The sequence below is a fragment of the Rhipicephalus microplus genome, chromosome 5 (genome assembly GCF_043290135.1).
Source record: "Rhipicephalus microplus isolate Deutch F79 chromosome 5, USDA_Rmic, whole genome shotgun sequence".
NCBI lineage: Eukaryota > Metazoa > Arthropoda > Arachnida > Ixodida > Ixodidae > Rhipicephalus > Rhipicephalus microplus.
Window position 1 is genome coordinate 187,673,219 of NC_134704.1, and position 19,779 is coordinate 187,692,997.

General features: G+C 43.5%; 1 protein-coding gene across 1 annotated transcript in view; it reads left to right on the top strand.

The window, feature by feature from the left end:
• Positions 1–19,779, top strand: part of LOC119174058 (putative acyl-CoA synthetase YngI) — a 584,783-nt gene that overhangs the window by 474,356 nt on the left and 90,648 nt on the right. Inside the window, exon 14 of the mRNA XM_037424838.2 lies at positions 15,287–15,402. Coding sequence (XP_037280735.2) covers positions 15,287–15,402 — 116 coding nt within the window. The remainder of the gene's footprint in view (positions 1–15,286; positions 15,403–19,779) is intronic.

The window sequence follows — 19,779 nt, forward strand, 5'->3', positions numbered from 1 at the left end:
CCAAGAGTGCTGAAGGAGAAGTTCCCCCACTCATCCGTACGTTAGGTGATTTCACTCAACTTGTGCGCGAAGTGCTGCGATATGGCCTGCACCCCGCGTGACTGAGTATCACGAGAGCACACGCGTAAAAGGCGTCTATCCTCCCGTTCCCTTTGTGGGGATCCCTTTATATATATATATATATATATATATATATATATATATATATATATATATATATATATATATATATATATATATATATATGCTATTAAGATTGGTTCGTCACTAATTAATCAGCTGCCAGCTTGGTTACCATATAACAAAGATGCTTTGCAAAATCTTGTGCGTGACGAGGATAAGAGCTTGAAGTACAATTGACCTATGAAGTGAATGTTACTCTGAGGCAGTATGCTAAGAGCCTGCCTGATTAGTTTGCCTTCGCAACTCTACAAAACGGTCCATGTGCTGGCAGCGCTGGTAAAAAAAAAATAGATCCGCCTAACAGCGTTACCGCGGCACTTTCGCTTGGTGTAGTGCTGAATTTTCTTTGTTGTGGTGTCGGATCGCGTTGCTTTGTCCAATGCGAAGGGATGCTGGCCGCAGTCCACCTCATTGTCATCAGCATAATAGACTACAATGGCGAAACAGCCGCTGTAATTGCACTGAGCGGGCAAACGTAGAGCCTATTTGGTGCAGATGACTGAGGCACAAAAAACACGTGTTCATTCATAGGTTTTTAAATACACGGAAAAAGAAACTTACTGAAAAAATGGTTCTTAGAAAAAAAAATTGTGACGCTATGAAAGAGAGCACGAAACGAAACGAATAAAATAAGTTATACAAGTACTAACAAAAAATATGGCGCAAAAATACATTTAGACGTCGCGCTCACGGTGAATGGCAGTGCCTACTGCCCCAAAATGATCAACTCATACCCTTTCAAAATAGATCATGCATAGATATGTGTGCTTTAACGTCACAAAGCCATCATAACATAATGAGAGACGCCGTAGTAGAGGGCTCCGGAAATTTTGACCACCTGGTGTTCTTTCACGTGCACCCAAGTATGAGCACACGGGCGTACAGCATTTCTGCTTTTATCGGAAATGCAGCCGCTGCAACCGGGGTTTGAACCCACGACGTGCGGGTCAGGACCCGAGTACTTTAGCCACTAGAGCATCGCGGAGGGGCCTTTTAAAATAGAGGCGTGAAAAAGAATGATACACAAAAAAAGTAAGTTTATCGAGTTACAAAAGTACATCAGTGCATAGTAACAATGCAAGTAAAAAATAAGATAAAGACCACTGCGACAAAAATGGCCAGATCCCACGTACAGCGTTAATCATTGATATGCGATGCACGAATGAGGAAGGTTGATATGCCTCTTTAAAATCAGCACAAAATTACAAGGCGAAGGTAAATTATGCCGTACATGACTTCCATGTTATGTTTATCCTGTTGGGACGTGTCATTTGCCTTCATCATCTATTGACGTCAACTGATACCAAATTTGGTACATGTACAGCTAGCAAAACGGTTTCGAACACGCTTTGAGCGTAGCATGTGGTCATGTTTTACATGACAAGAATATTATGAATATCATGTTTGAAGGTAACACGTACCTTCATCGTATATTCACGTCCCGTAATACCAAACTTGGTATATGTGAAGCTAGCGAAACGGCGGCGAGCGCACATAACGTTGACGCGCGCGCACTCTGGGCGCAGCGCCGCTACGCTAGCAAAACGCGAGAACTCTATAGCCTGACACTCTCATCATGGCCGCCTGTGGTCTGATACTAGGCGCGGCCAGCGTCTGTTGGCGAGGCCCAGCTGCAACCGGCGCGAAATGCGACATGGTGCATTTCGCACCGACGACGTTACCTACACAGCACTGCGTCTGCTTAGCTTCATGACAGAAGGACGCCGGGCGCACTCAAACGTGCATGTGTCAAAGCAACTCAGCGTGGCGTGCGCCTGCGATAATATGCAAGGCCGATGGGCGCCTGGCGTGACATCGGCGGCGTGATGCGAGGAAACAAATACCGGCGCGCACGCGCGCCAAGTCACGTCGAAGTGTTTTTTCGCCTTGAGTGTGACACATAGTCATGTTCCTACATGACACGCATATCATGATTATCATGTTTGCACCATTCACAAACTTTCGCCATCTATTCACGTAACGTAATACAGAATTTGACATATGGGAAGCTAGAGAAATGGCCGCGAGCGCATTATGAGTGTGGCATGTAGTCATGGTGTTGCATGACACGCATATTATGATTATCATGTTTAGACGTGTCATTTACATTTGTCATTGGTTCACATCCGGTAATTCCAAATTTGGCACAGTGAAGCTAGCGAAACGGGCGCGAGCGCATCATGAGCTTGGCATGTAGTCATCTTCTAACATGACACGCCTCTCATGACTATCACGTTTCACCAGACCTTTGTCATCCATTGACGTCCCGTAATACCAAATTTGGTGTATGTGCAAAAAGCGAAACGGCCGCGAGCAGATCATGAGTGTGGCATGTAGTCAAGTTTCTATATGAAATGCATCTCATGATTATCATGTTTGCACCAGTAACATAGCTTCGTCAACCTTTCACCTCCCATAACAACAAATTTAGTATAGGTGAAGCTAGTGAAACGACTCCAAGCATACCATGAGCGTGGTGCATAGCCATGACACATGACCTACATGACATGCATGTCATGATTTTTACGTTAGGGTCTGTCACTTTTGTTCGCCATGCAGTCATGTCATACCATTCTAATTTTGCAACATGTCATGCGAATGAAACCACCCCAAGATCAGCAAGACCATGAAATATAAATCATGACATTCATGACGTACATATCATGATAGCCACGTTATGACTAGTCAATTATACTCGTGAGACAGTTTTGCCAAACCAAGTTTGGTATATACCATTATCGATACAGACAGGAGAGCTAGAAGTTGTCGGCGAATACACAGAAAGATTGATAGATAGATCATCATCATCATCATCAGCCTGACTACGTCCACTGCAGGACAAAGGCCTCTCCCATGTTCCGCCAGTTAACTTGGTCCTGTGCTTGCTGCTGCCAGTTCATACCCGCAAACTTCTTATTCTGATCTGCCCACCTAACCTTCTGTCTCACCCTAATTCGCTTGCCTTCTCTGGGAATCCAGTTAGTTACCCTTAATGGCCAGCGGTTATCCTGTCTACGCGCTGCATGCCCGGCCCATGTCCAATTCCTCTTCTTGAGTTCAATTATATTATCCTTAACACCCGTTTGTTCCCTAATCCAATCTGCTCTCTTCTTGTCTCTTAAGGTCACACCTACCATTTTCCTTTCCATTGCTCACTGCGTTGTCCTCAATTTAAGCTGAACCATCTTTGTAAGTCTCCAGGCTTCTGTTCCGTAGCTAAGTACCGGCAAGATACAGTTGTTATATACCTCCCTCTTGAGGGCTAGTGGCAATCTACCTTTCGTAATTTGAGAGTGCTTGCCAAATATGCTCCACCCTATTCTTATTCTTCTAGTTACTTCAATCTTGTGGTTCGGCTCCGTGGTTATTTCCTGCCCTAAGTATACATAGTATTTTACAACTCCAAGTGGACAATTACCTATATCGAAGCGCTGATCTTTTTCGAGGTTGTTGTGCATTACTTTTGTTTTCTGCAGATTAATTTTAAGACCCACCTTTCTGCTCTTCTTGTCTAACTCCGTAATCATGAGTTGCAATTCGTCCCCCGAGTTACTCAGCAATGCAATGTCATCGGCGAAGCGCAGGTTACTAAGGTGCTCTTCATTACCTCTTATCCCTAACTGTTCCCATTCAAGGCTTCTGAACAGCTCCTGTAAGCACACGGTAAATAGCAATCGGGTGATTGTGTGCCCCTGGCTCATACCCTTCTTGATTGGTATTCTGTTGCTTTCTTTATGAAGTACTATGGTAGCAGTTGATCCCCTGTAGATATATTCCAGGATGTTTATATATACTTAATCGACGCCCTGATACCGCAGTGTCTGCACGACGGCTGATATTTCTACTGAATCAAACGCCTTCTCGTAATCTATGAAGGCAATTTATAGTGGTTCATTATATTCTGAGCATTTCTCTAATACCTGATTGATAGTATGAATGTGGTCGATTATTGAGTAGCCTGTTTGAAATCCTGCTTGTTGCTTTGGTTGATTGTATTGTAATGTTTCCCTAAATGTGTTAGCAATTACCTTTGTTAATGGCTTGTATACTACGGAGAGCAAGCTGATCGGCCTATAATTCTTCAATTCCCTGTCATCTACTTTCATATGTATTAATATGATGTTAGCGTTCTTCCAAGACTCTGGTACTCTTCCCGCCAGGAGACACCCCGTAAACAGGGTGGCTAGTTTTTCTAACACAATCTGTCCTCTATCTTTAAGCAGATCTTATGTTACCTGATCCTCACGAACAGATTTGCCTCTTTCCACGCTCTCCACAGCTTTTCTTACTTCTTCTATCATTACTGGAGGGGTGTCATCTGGGTTGATGCTAATTCTTATAGTAGTAAGGTCGTGGTCGTCCCGGCTACTGTACAGATCTCTGTAAAACTCCTCCGCTGTTTCAACTATCCTATCCATATTAGGAGTTATTTTGCCTTCTTTATCCCTTAGTGCATACATCCGATTTTGGCCTGTTCCAAGTTTACTCTTCACTGCTTTGACGCTTCCTCCGTTTTTCGTAGCGTGTTCGATTCTCTCCATGTTATCTTCTTACATCGCATACCTTACGCCTATTAATCAACTTCGAAAGCTCTGCCAGTTCCACTTTTCTGTTGTACTTGAGACTATCATGGTTTGATGCTTCTTAATGAGATTCTTTGTTTCCTGGAAAAGCTTGCCAGTGTCCTGTCTAACTACCAGGCCACCAACTTCCACTGCACACTCCGTAATGATACTCGCCAGATTATGATTCATTGTGTCTAAGCTGAGGTTGGTTTCCTTACTAAGAGCCGAGTAGCTGTTCTGAAGCGAGACTCTGAATTCCTGTACTTTCCCTCTCACTGCTAGCTCATTGATTGGCTTGATATTGATTGATATTGCTTGATGATTGACTGGCTTTGATTGATAGATAGATAGCTACACTCAAAGTCACCGTAGTTCCCTAAGAAATGCTTCGCATTTAAATTTCCTAACTTTCCAGTACTGTGTGGTAGGCGCACCACAGTCACAGCAAATGCTACAAGAGTGGCCTTTTAGAGCCTGTTCAAAACACTAATTGGGTTACTACGGCAAGCACACTTGCTTGGTGCCCACTAGGCCATTGAAGTTCGCTAAGAAATGTTTCGCAATTTAAACTCCAGTCCTGTGCTGTAGGCGCCCCACAGTTACAGCAAAACCTAGAAGAGTGGCCTTTTAGAGCCCGTTCAAAACACTCATTGGGCAACTACGGCAAGCACACTTGCTTGGTGCCCACTAGGCCAATAATATTAGGCTCTTGCATAGTAGGCCGGCGTTCGCTACGCTATTTGGCGTCATTCTTCTGAGAAGCGTTGTATTCGCTAAACACTTGCAAGAAATTTTTGGCAATGGTCCATGCAGCGGCTGACAATGACAAGGAATTAAGGCTGAAGTAGGTATGCGCCAATGTTATAGGGAAGCAAAAAAAAGGTTTTTAACTGGTTGGAGCATCGGACAGCCTACTCGTTACGCTAATCACATTGTGCGGCGACTGGTTGTTTTTTTGCTGTTCTAAAACGCTTATAAATTGTATTAACGCGATTGCTTTCCCGACATCAAGCCTGCCTAAGGCAAGTTTGACAACTCACAAGCATCGGTTTTGCTTAGCGTAGAATCCTGGGCTGGCACCCAGCGGACCTGAATCCGAGCCCCACTGTGCCATTGGTGCAAGGTCACGCCTGTCTAAGGCAAGTTTAACAAGTTACAAGCACCGGCGTAACTCATTGGTAGAATATTGGGCGGCTACTTATTGGACTCGGGTTCAAACCCCACTGTGTCTATGGTGCAAGGTTTTTTTTTTCGAATTTCGCGCGATGTGGTTACAGACACTAGCGGCCGCGGCGGACAACATGCAGCTGCGCGTGACCCAAAATGTGATCTCAAAAGTGCTTTTGCTGTAATATAGGTGGTAAAAAAACAATAAATTGTGATTGCAATGTGTTTTATTTGCAGTTTTGAGCGTGATGCAGCTTTATAGCGTGTTTGTTAACGCTTTGCGGAAACAGTTTGTATCTCTGATAGCGACTAGAGACGCAGGCAGGTGATTGCACTCTAGACAAGTTTTTCACAGGAATGAATATGAGTAGGTAAATGTGCGCTGTGAAGGTATGTGAACTTTGAAAGGGTGATCGACACGTGGGGAGATATAGGATGCGGGCGCGATGTGCCGGGACTTCATCTCATTGTTAGGTTAATACATTTTATGAAAAAGCAAAGACGGGATAACCTCCTGCGAGAATAAAAAAGGGAATGCCAACTGTTTGTTTGATGTTAGTGAAGCTAGCAGTTCAATAGTGGTTGTGGAGGATGAAGCGGCCGCTTGATATTGTACATTTTCAATCGCGTTTGTCAGACTAGGATGACCATAATCCCATATCGAGCATCCGTATTCAAGGTTACATCTATAACATAAATAACGTGGTGCTGTTGTTTTGGTTCCGGGGGAGCTAGAGAACAAATTCGTTTTAAATAACGAAGTGTGCGGTTAGCCTTGGATATAATGTATTCTGTGTTACTTTTCCATGAGAGATTGTTAGTAACATGCACACCGAGTTATTTATTCAATATCACTTGATCAAGTGAAGTATTATTAGGTATGTATGTAAGGCATGCTGGATTATCAAGGAAAATTTTCAAGGTTTTGCATTTAGACGTTTTAAGGTCCATTGCCCGGAGCTTACACCATAATGAATTGTTATAAGATCACTCTGAAGGGTCGAAGTATCTTTATGCCTTTGAATTTTGCTATATATAACAGAATCCTTGACGAGAAAACAAATAGAACTTGTAATTTGGTTATGATGTATATTGATGTATAATAAATAAGTAATGGTGCTAAAACAGAGCCCGGAAGTACGCCTGAGACAACCGTTACTTCATAAGACTTCTTATCATTAATGCTGACATGTTTCGCTCTGTTAATAGAAACTCCAGAATCCAATTGAAAACGTAAAGATTATGGTTTAACTGACTGACTTTTAATAGAAGTATGTGGTGCCTGACTCCGTCAAAACTCCTTTGCGATATCTAAAAATATGCAGTCTACTGTAAATCTGTCGTCTAGAAATGCGTGAAGATCATTGCAAAATATTGCTAGTTGCGTTTTTTATGAGAAAAACCTACAGAACTCATGCTGACTGCAATGAAAAAACTTATTCGATTCTAAAAAATGGTTAGATGGGAGAAAATGACACGTTCATACATTTTACAAGGAAATGAAATCAATGAAAAAGGTCTATAGTTTTGAGGGTTCTGTTTCTCACCGGTTTTTTAATGTGAAATCATCTTGCCTGTTTTCTAGTATTTAGTGAAGAAAATACTGTTCAGTGAGTTTGTGAAACTAAAGTTTAGCACAATAGAACTATATTCGGTGGTAGTCTGTAAAAATATGGACGTAATGCCAGGGGCACCACAAGAGGATGCTCGCTTTAAATTGTTAATGATGAAGCTGATACCAGACGAGTCAAGTAAAGTGGGTTCCATTGAAACGTAGCTAGGCACAGTGAAACGTGTACAGTTGCTAGGGTGAATATAACAAAATGAACTGCAAAAGATACTTCGGGTGTGGAAGCGCACTGGCTGCTTGTGATTGTCTCACCTGATTCATCAGTAAGAGTTATAGTTTTATTATCCCGGTTCAGTTTCACGACGTTTCAAAAGCGTTTTGGGTTGCTTTGAAGCAATGACGGAAGTATAATTTTATAAAATTTGAACTTTGATTCTTCTGAAGCGCTGGGTGGTGAAAATGTACCACTTATCAGCAGATGATGATTTCTTCGCGGCACAAAAGAGCCTATTTTTCTTTTTGTTAGACAGCAAGTTGAGGTGCCTTGTATACCATGACACGTTAGATGAATGATAAAGTTTCCTTACAGGGGAATCCTTTTTTAATACATGCAGTGCTTCGTATATGAAACATGCCCATATTTCCTCGACCAACGAACTTTTGTAAGAAAGACAAAAGCTGTCGAGAAAGGGGGAAAGCTCGGCGTTGATAGTGTCAAAGTTGGCTTTACTATAATACCTAATTAGTTTAAAGCGATTGCTTTTTTTAATCTTCGGTACAGAAATTGAAAAATGTAGCATGTCTTCGTCACTGAATCCGGGTAAGTGAGTTATTTCATATGTAATATCTGGTGATGACGTGAGTATCAAATCTAGTCAGTGTGATGTGCTGGAAGTAACGCGGGTAGGCACACTTACTGATTGTGATATATTTTATTCCAAACAAGTGGTTAGAAAATAACTAGTGTCAGCTGAAGCAGGCTCTCTAAACGGGCATGAATGAGACCATTGGATCAACGTAAAATTAAAATCTCTTAGAAGGAAAAGAGGAATACCTGAAGATAGTGCCAAAATATGACCCACAAAATCATGAAATTTCTCGCAGAAAGAGCCGCTGGAATCAGGCGGGCCATAGCAAATGCCGAAAACCATCTTTTGAAAAAAAGTCGTCTCGTAGAACCAGACTACTTCTAATCTACAAGGGGTTTTCGGAAGTGTACATCCAAAACATTCATTCACAACAATGAGGACCCCACCACCCCCTTTTTCAGAGCGTTCACATCGAAGTACAGTGAAAGTTGTTGTGGCACTGAAAAGCCAGGTTTGAGATGATATATTTATATTTGCATCCGTGTCAATAAATAAATCACTTAGATGGTCTCTTTTCGGCATAAGGCTGCGAATGTTAGAATAAAGGCTTGAAAGCACTGATGGTCATGATGAGCCACCACCTCTCTATCTCTCCTCGCCAGTGTTAGAATATGGATGACCTGATCTGGTCGCTCTTGAAGTAGAAGCAACCGCAAATGATGGGGAATGTGCCTCGCAGAAAGTGTTGGCGCGGGCATCACACAAAGCACTTATTCTCTGCATATAATCTTTTGTACAGCAATGTAAACGGCGTTTTTAACCCATTCCGAAGTCTCTCAGCTTTTCACAAGCCTGAAGAGTTGACGCAGAAAAGTGTTCACAAATGCCGACGCCACAACCCCGTAAGTTAGATTTCTCAGACAGTAGTAGCATTTTTTACTTGGAATTCGAACATTTAGCAATGAGCGGTCTATTTTCACATGCCAAGTATCTGCCTATTCTGTTTACTCGGGCTCCGTCTATGGGGGATAAGCGAACATCCAACCTGTCACGGACCATCGTGATAATTTTTTTTAGACTGGCGCGCTTTCTCGTCTGACACGTCAGGTAAGCCATAAAATAGCACATTATCACATCTAGACCGTTCTTCAGCCTCGTCAAGCTGGGCTTGTAGCTCGATTTTCCCGTGTTCCACGCGAATTAGTGATTGATGCGTGATAGATAGGTATTACTGTACATTTGGAAGATCGTTAACCCTTTTTTTTCTACCGTTTATAGTCACACTGTATTGTCGTCTACAGCAGTTGCAACCGTCTCATGGGAAACATTAAAATCAGTCAATGCCTGTGACTTCGTGAAACGGAAATTGCAATGGAGAGAAAAGTACAGCGCCAACTAACAACTGTTTGATGACAGTCTAACAAACGGATAGGAAAAAAAGAAAACAATTCCGCGCATGCGTGCACAGCCAACAAATATCGGAAGGTGTCATGGTTAAGGCAATAATCTATCAAAAAACCGCATTTCCCTGGAATTCAGCTTTATGGATCTTCTCACGGTCATTAGACAGTTGGTAGTTGGCGCTGTTTTTTCCTCTCCTCTGCTTTCCCCGTTTCGCGCAATTTTTTTTGTGCCTCAGTCATCTGCACCGAGTAAGCACCAACTTGCCCAAGAACAAGTTCTTTTGAAACATCCAGCCTCATCGGTGGACGGGATCAGATTTACTACTACTACTACTACTGCTACTCCTCCTCCTCCTACTACTACTACTACTACTACTACTACTACTACTAATATTAATAATAATAATAATAATAATAAAATAACAACAACACTTTGCTCTCAAACTAGACAACAAGTGAACTGCTTTCAAAAATCTGTCCCCTATCGACGAACTAACAATTGATTGATTTGTGGGGTTTAACGTCGCAAAACCACCATATGATTATGAGAGACGCCGTAGTAGAGGGCTCCGGAAATTTTGACTACCTGGGGTTCTTTAACGTGCACCCAAATCTGAGCACACGGGCCTACGACATTTCTGCCTCCATCGGAAATGCAGCCGCCGCAGCCGGGATTTGAACCCGCGACCTGCGGGACGAACTAACAAAAAGAAGCTGTTAAGGTCTGGCCAATCTGAGAAAATAGAAGAGCAATTTGCGAGGCCATGACTACGATGTTATGCAATTCATGCTCTACAAATGCGCTGACACACACTATTTGCAAACAAGGCGAGTTTCAACTGAAAAGGCCATAGGATAACATTTAGGTAACTTAGGTAGCTACGAATAACATCGCGAACTTCATTTGGGTATACGCTGTGGCTTATCGAAAGCGCGAGGCGCTATTTCTTTTCACAAGAGCTTCGTATCTCGGAAAAAAGAATCAGATCTGTCAAGTCACGGAGCATGCGGTTTGTTAACTGATACAGGAAGCGTGCAAATCCGTAATGCTTTTGTCTTCCTAACGCGGTGACAGTGAGGCTTGCCTAGCAGCACAAGGGAGCGGCTGCGTAGTGCTGCCTTATTGTCGATCAATTACCCTCTTCGATTGGACGTTCCTGAATTCCACGAGAATTTACCGGTATTGCGATTATGGTAAGCAAAGCCTTCATCACTCTTCACTTTACAGGGCCTACACACTAAGTCAACATAACACAAACATTCCCAATATTTGATAGCGTATTCCGAAACTCATGAAGTTTCGCGTTATTAACGCCCTTCAGTTTAGTTGTTCAGACTAACATTGAACCAAGTGGTTCTTTACTTTTCGGCCACAAATATAGATGATTAGCCATTCAGTGGTTTGTAAAATGCTCTTTTATTACGTAATGTGCTGCCCCCCCCTCCCCACTTTGGTTATGACACTCGACCGCTAACGCGAAGGTCCCGGCAGTGGCAGCTGCCTTTTTAATCGAGGCGAAAATGTTTGAGGCCCGTGTAAATAAATTTCGGTACACGGCGAATAAAACTAGGTTGTTGAAATTTTCGCCACTTTCCACTACCGCGTCTCTCGTAATCGTATCGTAGTTTTGGGGCGCTAAGCCACAGGTATTATTGAGTTTGATTTGCTAGGTTCACGAAGGCAAATCTTCGTACTCTTTTATTTAGTCACTATTCGAGGGTGGTGCGGATGTTTGCTTGTGGATGGGAACATGCTTCTGCTCTCCTTGCCCTTTATTTGGACGTTGCACCATTCGACTTCACGCACATCTCAAGCTCCCCTCTTAACTTCTTGCTCAAGGCTACGTTCACGCAATAGAAGTAATTATATAATAATAATGTTTAGTTTTTCTCAATAGTTTGATAATGAACAGCTGCAGGTAAAAGCTGCTCTCCTAAAAAGGCAGCTTGACAAAGGCCCACAGCCACCTTGTAGCACGACAGCATTGGCAAAAAGTCAAAATTACGAACTAAAAAACAACAAAAAAGCAAATAAACAAATTAGGTTCATATTCCAAAAATAAAAATAGCAACACTGATAACATTATAGCAACTGGAAAGAAAAATTAAAAACTTAACATGTGTACCGCGTAATCGAGTCTGTGTGCAGTGTAATAAATCTGTGCCAGCTTTAACATATTTATTAAGTAACGTTGGAACTATGTAGGATAACTTACCTGAGGAATAGTTTGTTCTCGAAGATTTTATTTTTCAAGTTTCTTTACTTCGTGTCTCGAACAACGTAGTATTTTGCTGCAAATTTGAGAGGTCGTACAAGAAACGTCGACTCTTTTAGAATTCACGCCTGCTTGCCATTGCTATTTTGATAACGTAGAGACGATGTACGAGTAGTATTCCAGCCTGTTGAAACGATTCGCTTGTGGGACCATCATACGACAATGTGCAAATTATTCTAATATACTTCGTTTTTATCAGATACACTTTTAGCAAGTTCCCATTAGTTGTAGTGATTTGTAAAGTAAGAACTTTACCTTGAACGGTAGAAAAGGTTTGCTACTGTACACCATATCCACTAGCGAGATAACTGACCCAGCCCACTGTCAATGTGTTCGTTCCAAAGCATGTTGCTCGAAATTGTAACTCCAAGGCTTTTTGAACGATTTACTAGCTGTATATGAGTATCGTGATAAGTAAGATGCGCGTTTTGATTAGGAGGCTTATTTTTAAATCAAAATTGTACCGCCTTTGCTTCACTGGTGTTTATGTTTAAAATATTACAGCATGACCAGAGCTTAAGTTTCCCAAGAAACTGGGTCATTTTTCTTCAAGCGCGATACTACCTTCAGCTGAAAGATACCAGCTGACGTCATTTGCATATAAGACGTATTTAGAATCTGGATAAATACGAACAAAATCATTTATGTAGGCTACAAAAAGAAGGGGTCCAAGGATGTTTCCCTTAGTTAGGCCTCAGCTCTGAGAACTATCTATATAGTTAAACCACATGTTTGCAATATTTAAGGTAACTTTTTATTACGCCTCGTTCTTGACCAGGAATTCCATAGCATTGCAACTTTTAAACAACGTGGAATGCTGAATGTTGTTGAATGGCTTACTGAATTAACATACCGAGAACTGCTTGTTTGTTTTCCAACTCAGATAACATGAATTCCTTTTGTTTTAATAGCGCAATTTCCGTATATCAGTGTTTCCTGACACCAAACTGAGTTGGAAAAATCAAAATGTGTTTTTCTACAAACTGGTACAGTTGACGATGTATAAGCTTTTATAACCTTTTCGAAAACACCGACAGAATAGATATGGGTCTGTAGACTTTAACATCATTTTTGTCTCCTTTTTAACAAAACATTACCTTTTGCTATCTGCATTTTTTCGGGAAACCTTGCACTTTAAAAACAAAGATTGATTACGTGAGTAATGTGAAAAGAATAGGTAGCTAAACCATATTTAATGGGCCTAATCTGCACACCAACAACATCACAAGACCCCGCCGCCGTGGCCTAGTGGCTCGGCTGCTGACCCGCACGTCGCGGGATTTAATCTCAGCTGCAGCGGCTGCATTGCCGATGGAGGTGGAAATGCTGTAGGCTCGTGTGCTCAGATTTCGGTGCACACTAAAGAACCCCAGGTGGCCGAAATTTCTGGAGCTTTCCACTACGGCGTCTTGCATAACCTTATGGTGTTTTGGAACGTTAAACTTCACATATCAATTATCAATCAATCAACATGACAGATGAAGCGTTTTTAAATTGCGAGAAAACGTAATAAACTTCTTCGTCCAATACAGGTTCAAAAAATAAGGAGGATAGATTTGGATATGATTGAAGCCACTAGGCATATATTTATGTGTAATTTTGACTAAGTGGTCATTGAATATATTTACAAGTTAAGCTTCTGATAGGCTGCACCCTGTTATAGTCAGATTTTCACCACTTGACCGTGCTGTCCAACAGTTAAAAATCAAGTCCAGCTTCGTCCACGAGGTGTGAGTCTTATTTGCGCTTGTTGAAATATCAATTTGTATGTGGTGCGATCTGATGCTGATGCTGATGATCTCTGATGAATGGTGCTTACCCACAAAGGGGGATGGGCCAAGAACCGGGCGGCAGGATACTTAAATGAAACTAAAATGAAAATGAAGCCAATCTGAAAAAGTAGCTGAAAAAACAAAAATACCACAACGTCTTTTTACAGGAGCAGCAGCCCTGGACGTCGCGCCGAACTGAACGTTAGACTACGAGCACAACAAACAGTCCTCTACTTTTTCACAAAATGGCACATACTCGCATTGGCATGGCTCAACCTCGTTTCCCGCTTGTGGCAATATCAATGTTAAAGTCCCCTTCTAATACTGTAAAATACGCATTGTTTAACAAGAAACATAAAAGCGTCTCACAGAAACAAATGAAGCCATCAAGAGTGCTGCTTCTTAGGTGAGTTGGAAATTCATAGCTAGACAAGCAAAGAGAAGGAGGAGATAGGATAGGGCACTAGACTAGCAACTAGTTTTCATTTAAAATCCGCTTTTCATATTTACATCCTTGGCCACCTGACACTTTCAGTGCATTGACGAATTCTAGAACAGCCTTTCTTTCTCTGATAACATTAACGACGGTGAGCCGACACAATTATCCCCTTGGATGATTATGGTCTTTGCTTCGATGATTTCGCGAGTACACTTAACTTTGTGGCGGCTGAATAAGATGCATCTTGAATACATAGGTGAACAACCACAGCCATTGCATTGTGTGGACAGGTGCCCATCTTTGAATTGAGCTACGTTTTGTTCGTGCTCGCGCAGTCGATCATTGATACAACGGCCCATTTGGCCGATGTATTTCTTGCCACATGTCAGTAGCGACATGTACACCACGCCTATGACGCATGCCGCGAAAGAATGGCAGTGTTCTGTCTTGCATTCTGCCAGCTTTCTAGAGGCTGGGTCGGTTATCTTACAATAAAAAAATTGTTGCTAGACTGGCGCCCTGTCCTGTCTCGTCCTTTTCCTTCATTGTAGGAGTTGCGCCACCGATATTTTGTGAAGTCATCGAGGTTTCTATCTTGTGGCCTATAACACACAGAAAAAAAAGATATTTACTGGCTCAAACTGTAAGCTTTTAAAATCATCACACATAACACAAAATTGAGAAAGCAATTTCTATTACGTGCCTTTCTTCAAGAGTAACATGACACCGCCCCCAAGACACGTTGGGCGATTTAAACGAACAGACTGGTAAGAAGTGAAAGGAAACGCTTAATCCTTATCTTTGAACCACGTTTCAGTAAACAGTATGACGTCCAACAAGAATGAAAATACTTGGGGTAAAAAATTGAAGGCCGTCTAGTTACAGGAAATGAAAAATTTACTCACTCAAATGGGCGAATTAAAAGCGCCGAAACGAAGACGAACCAAGTGTACTAATAATAACATTCTCACGGCAGTATCCGTACCGAGATGCTTGTGGTAAAGCTTGCTGTATAAATAATTTTCGCGCCCGTAGCGTCATTTTTTTCTTTACCTACTCTTTACAAGGCATTGCGTACTAATGCTCTTTTTTCTCGCTTCAGCGACCAGGCGGAACTCACGGAGCAGAACCTGCTGCGGATTCGTGGGCGTATCAAGGATTTGGTTATAAAAGGTGGTGTCAACATTAGCCCCGAGGAAATTGAGCTTGCTCTGGTTGGTACGTTCCTTCTAGCTGCCTTCTAGACGCATAATATGTGGGCTGCTGAGATAAATACTGCGCACCACAAACAAGGGCCAACTGATAAAAGTTGACTTTAGAAAAAATAATTCTCAAGCGTTCGTGAATGATAGTTACGCAAGCGGTTAGCATGCAACGCTTGAAGACTGCGTGTCAAGCCTTATAGTCGCTGATGCGCAAAGGATATCAAAAATAGAGCGCAGTGTCAGGGTACTTCTCGATAACTTGCCGTGAGCAGTCCTGCTCACGGCAAGGTATTCTTTACCCACTTTTATTTCTTGTTTATTTGATATTGGTTCCAATAACTTCCCCTATATATATATATATATATATATATATATATATATATATATATATATATATATATATATATATATATATATATATATATATATATATATGCGACGCTACGATGAATGAGAGACGTGGCCTGGCTCATACGCCATGTTTATTCTATTCTCTGACTCCTTCCTCCTCAGCTTCTACCAACCATCACTACATACGTCACACGATTCCCCCTCCCCCGAAAGCTGGCACCGGTTACAAACTACAACAAATTGAAAACAAAATAATGGCCAAATTCACAGTTTCACGTCCTGACGGAGTTCTACAATCTCACTAAATATAAAAGGCCGAGGGAGCAGTCCGGTGATTTTTATGACGACTCTGGTGGACGAGCTTGACTGTTGCGTTCCGGACAGAGTGGGCTACACATGGATACTGACAATACTGCTTGAACTCCTCTGGGGACCGAGCAAGGATGGAGCGCATTGTTGCATCGGCAGCTCGAATGTCGTCGGGGTTGTATTTTTCGTCGCGAATGGTGTAATCCCGGTGCTTGTTGCTTTCGTGGTGTTTGACAGACTGTAACAAAGTGCCCGAGTGCTTGCGGTGTGCAAGCAGTGCTTCCGCGTCTTTCTCGGCGTTTTCTGTGGTGGTGCAGTCGGTGTAATAGCTGAGGCAGGGAGTGTCTCTGGTGACTTTTCTTTGTGCGAAAGTGTCTGACGTCCTGAATTGGTGTTTGGTTTCGAGATCTTATTTTCCAATGTTCTTTCATTGGTGAGTGCGCTTCCGTTGAATTTTGCGTTCGTCGATGCCCTCGTTGCAGTTTCTCTCGTTGTAGCATGGGTTTATGAACTTGGCTTTGCTGAGGCTGCTCAAGAGATGGCTGTAGTGGCGCCCCTTCTGGAATTGGGCATTCATTTCCTTCGAGGTTTGATGCGTCCTGTAGACAGCTGATGCTCGGTGAATTGGTGTCTTGTTTGTCGGGCATAGTTGGTAATGCATCATCATTGCTAGCTGGCTCTTCAAAGGCTTCGGTGACGTGGTTCATTACGTACGCTTCCGAAAGACAACTGTGTACGAGGTTTGATGTATCATGTACTTCTGAATTTGTTCGATTCATGAATTGGTGAGCTCTGCATGTGGGCACCACCGGTGACATGACATTACTAGGTTTGAACTGCAGATTTTGGCAATTCTGCGGTGCCGTATAAATGACAGGAAGATCTTCAGGGGCTTCTTTTTTGCTGTTCACTGCGAGTGGTCTTTGCGCCTGGTAGCGTGCGACGTTCAATGCGTCTGAGCGTTCTGTTTTGCTTCGACTGTCCAGTGTGTGTGCACAGCACGGTGATGAATGCACATGTCCGGAAAGAGCATGGCTTGACAGGGTATTTTCTTGAAGCGTGAGGTAGTCTACCGAGGTTGCGGCGTCCTTATGAGGCGAATGGTGAGCGATAGGAGCGCTTGAAAAACCGTGTGACGAAAACCCAGGTGGTGGACCCCGTATGCGAGACGAAGAGTGCAGGGCGTCAGGTGGTTCAGCAACGTCTGGTGTCATATGCTGAAGCGATGACTTCGGAAATGCCGACTTTCGTGTACAAGAAAAACGCGCTTGACGGTTGGGTTTTCCCCAATGTATGCATGGCCTTCTGTAAGTAAACGCATGTGCCACTTCGTCTTGAGGCACTTTTCCATTCGCGCTGGACTTTCGAATGCTTGAGGGCTGCTTGGGAAATTGACGATAGTGTGCAGTTGTCTCTAGATGGTTGGCAATGAGTAAGTCTTGGTCATAGTCATTAAAACAAGTAATCATATCCTCTTTGATTTTTCGCCATGACTCGTCGTTCTCGAATATGTGAATAAGGTGAAATTTAAATGCCTCACCGGTGACGTAGTCGCTGAAGTTCGTAACCATCTCCCGTTCCGACCAAGATGCTGTGGTAGCGTGGAGTTCAAACAGGTTGAACCAGTCCTGTACGGGTCCGTCGTCCGCTGATCCGGTGTACCTTGGGATGTCGAGGTCAGCCAATGATTCTGTCATGGTGCTGGTCGTTGTCCTCCCAGGCGATGATTCGGTAGTCAATGTACGGTCAGGGCGTCTTCTAGGGAACTGCGTCGATGATGAGTGACTGATGAAGGGGCAGGCAGGTCTCCATCCTGTCGACTCGTGTAACGCTACGATGAATGAGAGACGTGGCCTGGCTCATACGCCATGTTTATTCTATTCTCTGACTTCTTCCTCCTCAGCTTCTACCAACCATCACTACATACCTCACATATATATATATATATATATATATATGAGGAACAAGAGCAGTGCGCCTTATTGGGCCATCTCATTAGCCCCAAGTCTCAAGCGCGAGTTGTTGGTCCTAGCGCTGCGATTGCTGTGTTGGTCGTTGCCGCCCGCTTTCAGTGTCAATACCCTTGCTTCGCGAGTGCTGCTTACTCCGATAAACCTCGTTTCAGAGTGGTGGAAGTGCGGGGTAATTGAACCTGGAACTCCGCAACATGAATCTACCTGCTGCCCCCCCCCCCTCAAAAATGGCTGACTAAAACCCCCAGCTAGGTACTACTGAGACCTTGATGGTCATCGTGCCAGTGCGCTAAGCGTGAGCGATCTACCTTTTTTTTCGACGTTACCGATGAACAATACGTCGAAGATTGGCTGTCGGCATTCGAAAAGGTAGGTGCCAGCAACAAGTGGACGACCTTTCAAAGTTGCTGTGTGTGCGCTTCTACTTGAAATAAGTGGCGAGTCTCTGGTTTAACAACCACCACTCGGAGTTCGACACTTCCGAACATGTGTTCGGATGGCCCGAGGTAGCAAATTCTCGGTGCCGAACAGCGCGTATGGGGACGCACACATCACCACAGGGAAGGCTTCGCAAGCTACAACGAGGATGTGCTCGACTTGAGCAAGTACCTTGACCCTTCAATGAAGGAAGCAAGGAAGATCAAACACATCTTGAAGTGGATAAATGACGACGCCTTCCGGAAGCTGCTGGCGAAGGCCTGTTACGCCGGATAGCCCAGACCAAACGTCTTGGCTGTGCAAAGGCAATCTGTGTCAAGGCCAGTGAGTGAACCCACCTGAAGCCTTCTCAGCGACGTCACCTAGCCTAGTGGCGCCAGTGTGTCTTGCGCAATGCATGTCAAGCTCTCTTCACGCGCGGGTCAGGTTCCAACCAGTTGATGCATGGTCGCTATTCAGTTCGGCAAGTCTTACACAAGGCGTGGCAATCTCGCTCGTCCTTGGATTAAGACGCCAACCAGTGGCGGGTGCCGATTGGATGATTCTAAAGTGACCGAGCGGCAGTTCATATTGGACGTTGCTGACCTAAGGCATCAACCTGGGGCCTATAATGAATCAAGCGGCGCTTCACCAAGCAGCCAACGTATGAGTCAGAGAGAAGACATTGGGGCTCTTCAGATCCCTAAGCTGTGGGTCCCAGTGCCGAAGAGTTAACGCCTCTTTTCCAATGCTGTACATAAACCTTGCCTCAATTCACTGTCGTCTTGTCCACTCATCTATCAGCTCTGCACAGAAGCAGTCGCAAGCTGAGAAACACACGCTAAAAAACAGCCAGTGACCTCGGCAGCAGCGATTTTTGAAGCAGTGGCGCTTTCGAGACCATGTTGGCGTCGCGCCTTCGTAACAGGGCCCACGGACCATTTTCGAACTCGCCACTCTTTGCCAAATCTACAACACCTACAACCTACAACACCACAACACGTTAGTGGTGGAAATCAAATTATATGTGTGCGAGAAGTTGGCCCGAAAACTTTCGTGCCTGTCGTATCTACCGACAAAGGAACCTTCTTCTGAGTGTCATGCACAGGTCGTCAGGCAGGTCTGGGAAAAACGCCATCTGGGACAATTGAAGAAGGGGATCAGGACCCGATCGTCTGCTTACATCGTAGGTCTAAGGAACAACGGAACAACTGAACAAGCCAGCGCCCCTGGCTCACACACACACACACACACACACACACACACACACACACACACACGCGCGCGCGCGCGCGCGCGCGCTATATTTTTACGGAAAAAGAAACTATTATTGGAGCCTC